Below are 5,912 nucleotides of genomic sequence, written 5' to 3'. Positions count from 1 at the left end.
GACGTTTTCATCTGAGAGCAGTAGGCATGATTTAGGGGATAGACAATGTGATAGCATTTCTAGCACCTCAAGCTAAAGCAAAAGATTTAAAGAAGATTCTTTTGCTATGTTATGTCTTCAGAGAAAATACAGACCACACAAATACAGCAATGTTTTATATGACTGCATAGTACCTATTTTCCCCAAAACATAGTAACTTAGGGAAAAATCAAAGCTTTAGTTACAACTGCTGTTGCTTTTTATTCTAGTCTCTTAACCACACTAGTTTCTAGAATCCTGCATCTAGAAGGTTCTTTCAGGTTCCAAAGGAGTTTAGCATGTATGTTCTGGGTGCTGGATCCCACTGCTCCTTGTGCACGTTCTGAGAAGAGCTACACTACTTGACCTGTCTCTTGTCACCACCTGTCTTACATGCTCCTGCCATCATTCACAGCTACTTCTAAGTGCTGAAAGTTTTTGCTCTCCTACGGCTTGTAGCCCTTTGAGCCAATCTTACATGGTCTAGCAGTTTTGCTAGCTGTGGTCCCACTGAGCAATCTGACTCCCTCCACGACTGCAGGTGGTCCATGTGCTTGCCCAGCTTCCCACGGTTGTTCCCTTCCCCCCAAACTAAGATTGCTGGCCAATTCCCCTTCTTGCTCTCTCAGCCTTGTTCTCTTTCATTCTAAGACAGGATTACAGTCTCTTTTGCTGCAGTCATAAAGTCTCTATCATGTTTTCTTGCAGGGCACTCTTGTGAACCCAGAGTTCCTGAGGGAAGGCTTGCAGATTAAATGTCCAGCATAGCCCTAATTGCTAGATTACTGCTTTTCAAAAGGTGGTAATTCTCAAAATAAAAATGTGCAGCTGGGCAATCCTCATTGTACAAATATACACTTTAAAAAATTGTAGTATCTTTTTGAGACCATTTTCCCTGAAATTTGGTTGAAATTGGCCTGAAAGGTCAAATTAGGTTACACACAGAGGGCATAACATTTTCATTTCTTCATTCCACTGGAAGTCAAGTGAAACATAGAGATAGCTGATATTGAATCATCCTGAATTTCCAGCACTTAACAATGTATTTTTAATAACTGAAAGTTAGTGTTATTTCTTTTTCTCTAAAACAAATACACTTGTTTGGGGGACTGTTTTTAATTAATTCCACTGTATGGTTCTTAATCTTTTATACCAATACGTTTTTTTTTTCCTAAGAGAAAGAACAAGGAAGCTTTTGTTTTTGTAATAAAAACAGTAGAATTCAGACTAAGAATCTAACTTTTAAATGGAGGTTAGTGGAAGCTCCTAATTTTTAATACTCCAATTACACAATAGCAACAGGGGATGCCAGAGTGGCTCAGTTGGTTAAGCATCTGACTTTGGCCCAGGTCATTATCTCACAGTTTGTAGGTTCAAGCCCCATGTTGGACTCTGTGCTGATAGCTCAAGCCGGGAACCTGCTTCAGAATCTATGTCTGCCTCTTTCTCTCTACCTCTCTCCCATTCACAGTCTGTCTCTCTTCCTCTCTCTCTCAAAAATAAACATTAAAAATTTTTTTAATTAAAAAATATCTTACAATAAGTAAAAAAATAAATATCTAACTTCATAAAAAAAAATTATACAGTAGCAAGTGAAGTTAAATTTCCTCTTTTAATTCTTTAAATTTCAGTTTCCTCCCCTGAAATCCTGCTGAGAATAAGCAAATGGTACATTAAGATGGCTGGGAAGTATTTGCCTGGGGAGCTCAATCTAACAGGCAGTAACAAAGGGAGAGAAAACATATGAGCTTAAAGGTAAAAACTGCTAGAAAGTAAAAAGCTTACCTTCCACCTGGGTCACATGCATTCAATCCATGTTTGTCACATGGGGTCAACAGCCTCTGTGAATGTCCTTATACAGCATCTGGATTTTCAGAAAAAGCCAGACATTCTCAAACTTCAAGAGGCATAAAAATATCTTTCAAGTCAGTTCCTTTAATTATAAAAGTGTTAGCCAAAGAAGAAAATTTCCATAACTGAATTTTTAATTGAGTCTTAAAAAGTCCTTTCTACTTAAAAAAAGTCACAAAAAAGCATTTATGGGTATATAGAAGTATGTCCAAACATAATCCAAATTTCTTGATTTTAATGTTTGAATCCAAATCCAGCATACATTTAACTCTCCATTTGCTTTCCAACAAGCTAAAATTTAAAGGAAAAAATACATTTTCTCTTCCCAAATATAAGTGGCATAAAACTATATTTGGTTTCATAAGTCAAGAAGCATAACTACCTTTAGCTAAAACCCAATAAAAAACATATATAATGCAGATTCCTTTAAATTAAAACACATTACAGCATATATATATGTGCATCCATGCTGGATGAATGTATAATTTGTAAAAGGAGGTAAAATATGCATATTCTATGTATATAACCAAGGCTGAGGAATTTAAGCGCCTAGATTACACAATACCTTGACAAAACTTTTTTATCCTAAATCATAAAATAATCCCTTGAGAGTTGCTACTAGATGAAACAACAAAAACTTTTATCCAAGACTTAGCCCTTTTTATTGACTTTTCTCTCCTTCATGATGCTCTCACAAAAGATCAATTACATATTTTTTCCAAATGTAAACATCAGACTTTCGAGCCATAGTGTACGGTCCTTAGAAACCATTCATTTCTTCAGCTCCTCCTGAGCACCTGGGATGGTAGAGTCTTGGCCTCTGAGCTCCTCTGTTTCCTCCTTGAAAGCAAACTCAGCAGGTACCGGCTGGTCCTGTACCCCGGATTTCACGGCATGAGCTGCATAGTTAAGGCTGGTGTTTTCAGTCCAATGCCAGTAACCTGACAGGGGGTTGTAGAGCATTCCTGCCACACTTTGAACTGACAGACCATCTGGGAAAAGAGAAAAGCAGAAAGAATGGATTTAATAAGTATTTACCTTCCAAATGCCAAGACTCTATTGCAGCTCTGTATTAAAAAAGGATTCCTAATTCAATGGGAAAAAATACGTACAGATCATTCCTCATTGTAACACAGAACATAAAACTCTAAAGCCGACTGCTTGGGTTCAAATCCCAGCCTGGCACAAATTCAATGGTGACCCTGTGCAAGTCACTTAACCTTTCTGAATCTCGGGTTTTCTCACATGGATAGAACATATAGTCATAGAATTGTTGGAATTAGATGAGATATGTGTATAAAGTAGCACAGTGCTTGGAATTGGTTAAGTACTTAATAAACATAAGCTGTTTTTAGAAAACATCTGCCAAAAGTGATTGCTCCTAGAAAGCATCTTAAAATATTTTCTCCTCCTCTGTTTTCAACAATTGCTTAGAGAAATCTTTAGAACTTCCTACATCACAGTGGACTGATAATATTCCAAGTAAAATCGATTCTGATATACTGTTATGTGAACAAAACCCTGGAGACATACATGAGTTTAAGTACTCAAAAGGAACACCAAAGGCCAACTAAATATTCTTACTTGACAGGAATTCCATATGTAAATCACAAGCTCACAGTATGTAAAGCAGAGCTAAGCACTGCAAGGGGTACAAAAAGAAGACAGTCTTGCCTTCATAGGCCAGACGGGGCTTAAAAACATCCAAAGAATCATAACACAAGGCATGCTATAAGTATCATAAAATAAACAAAAAGTGACCAAGAAGTTCAAAGTATATCTGAGTTTGGAGGAACCTGAAAAAATAACATGTAAGATAAACTGATGCACGCAGGGACTCAATAGGATGAACTGAGGATGTGTAAGTAATAGACATCTGTACCTGATCCTTCAACAAGTGAGGACTAAGCAAACCAAAAAGTATTCATTGATCATCTGTGATTTGCTTGGCCCTGGGTTAGGTGCACCCGGTAAGACAGAAGTGGTATCTAATACTTAATCCTAAATTCAAGGACTTTATGATCTGATTGAGAGATGAAACCAACATCCAAGGAACAGTGGCCCATTTAATTAAGGGCTAGGCTGTGCGATTAACAATTACAGGTATATTAAAAGTTCAGTTAGGCTTTAAACACTGGAAAAATTCTTAATACTTACTTGATTCCAAAATGCTCTCTAGCTTTTCAGGTGATACAAACTTCTCCCATGTATGAGTACCTTTTGGTACAATACCTGCAATTTCCTCTGCAAAAACAATTCCCAAGGCATAGGACAGCTGTGTCTTGTTGATTGTAGTAATGAATAAAGAACCACCAGGCTAAAACCAAAAATTGTATGGACAGAAGTCACATTTTAGATATCAGGGGTATCAGTTGGGTAAAGGCTTGGCTTCCCCCACCTCCTCCTTCCCTCCAAATAATTTAAGTGCAGTTAAGATACATAAGTATAAAGTATAATTTACCAAAATACTTTTCTGTTGGGAAATTCATTATTAAAGGCAGTTTATTACAGATGTACTCACCGGCTCTATGCAACAGTGCTTAGAACTCTTAAAATCACACTGTGACAGGTTTATAGTAGATACTTTCTTTTGTACATATCAAATATTTTTATAATGAAAACATAGAAATGAGATCAGGCTACTCTTCCTTGTTGCACGTCCACATTTACAGTGTAACGTGTCAATGCTGTTTTCCTTTGGGAGCTGAGTCCATCTAACTTGTTTGGTGCAGCATACAGCCCCGTTCTCGTGAAGGTGAGTAACGCCAAGTGACCTCTGATGAAAATGTTAACGATTAAGGTCCGAGTGTTTTCTGTTTCATTTTGATTTCATTAGTATAAAGAATACGAAGAGATCAAGATAAGCACTTAGATGAACACAAACCATTTATGGGACTATTTAGTCTGCCATTTTTTAGTGGCTGTACTTATGGTGTTTCCTATATTTATTTCCACAAATGGCAAAGAGTAATGTTCTCTCCCTGTTTTACATATTCTCATTAGTCTGATGGGGATAAAGTGACAAAGGTTCCTTTCAAAATAATTATCTATACGTATGAGTGTGTATAGATACATAGAAAGTGAGAGAAAATATCTCAAATACCACCCCAAAACAAAAAAGGATGAAACCCTGAAATATTGCAAAGTGCCCTTAAATTAAAAACTGAAATATAGATATTATTTAGTCACACATTGTAGCTTTTCTCTCTAAAACTCTAATATTCTAAAATATCTTATTAAGAATCACTTATATGGGGCGCCTGGGTGGCTCAGTCAGTTAAGCGTCTGACTTCGGCTCAGGTCATAACCTCATGGGTCATGAGTTCAAGCCCCACATTGGGCTCTGTGCTGACAGCTCAGAGCCTGGATCCTGCTTCAGATTCTGTCTCTCTCTCTCTCTCTCTCTCTCTCTGCCCCTCCCCTGCTCACGCTTCATCTCTTTCTCTCTCTCAAAATAAATAAACATTTTAAAAAAATCACTTATATGTTAGAGCAGCTGGGTGGCTCAGTTGGTTAAGTATCTGACTCTTGATTTCAGCTCAGTTCATGATCTCACGGTTGGTGGGATTGAGCCCGCCTGGGGCTCTGTGCTGGTAGCGCAGAGCCTACTTGGGATTCTTTCTCTCTCTCTCTCTCTCTGCCCCTCCCCTGCTTGCCCTCTCACTCCAAAATTAAATAAATTAAACAACAATAACAGAGAATCACTTACATGTCAATTATATCTCAATAAAGCCAGGGAAAAGAATAGCTTGTGAATAATCTGTGTCCTACAAAATCTTACTCTAAGAAAAAGGGGTAAGAAATGGTCATTTTTTTTAAATAGGCTTTCCATTAATGCAGAAATTAGTTTTATTATTTTTTTTAGAGCAGTAGAATAAGATATTTTATTTTGTGATAATATTAATACAGAAAATTTATAGGGTTTTCCTATTTACCAGGTGCTATGCTGATATATGAATTACCTTTTTTAATCCTCACAAAATCTCTATGCATTGAATAATATTAGTATGGTCAGGTTTACTAACCAAAAGAAAGAGATTTAT

General features: G+C 37.0%; 1 protein-coding gene across 2 annotated transcripts in view; it reads right to left on the bottom strand.

Annotated features, from left to right (window-relative positions):
* Window positions 1–2,087: 2,087 nt before the first annotated feature.
* The window catches only part of COQ3 (coenzyme Q3, methyltransferase), a 23,166-nt gene continuing 19,341 nt past the window's right edge, over window positions 2,088–5,912 (bottom strand). For both annotated transcript variants that reach the window (XM_039252134.1, XM_039252135.1), the window contains exons 6-7: window positions 4,027–4,186; window positions 2,088–2,861 (exon numbers count right to left, since the gene is read on the bottom strand). In XM_039252134.1, the coding sequence (XP_039108065.1) occupies window positions 2,641–2,861; window positions 4,027–4,186 (381 nt within the window). In that variant the 3' untranslated portion in view covers window positions 2,088–2,640. The remainder of the gene's footprint in view (window positions 2,862–4,026; window positions 4,187–5,912) is intronic.

Source organism: Hyaena hyaena, unplaced genomic scaffold, assembly GCF_003009895.1.
Source record: "Hyaena hyaena isolate Hyena2069 unplaced genomic scaffold, ASM300989v1 scaffold_408, whole genome shotgun sequence".
NCBI classification, from domain to species: Eukaryota; Metazoa; Chordata; class Mammalia; order Carnivora; family Hyaenidae; genus Hyaena; species Hyaena hyaena.
This window is presented reverse-complemented; position numbering and strand designations above follow the sequence as displayed.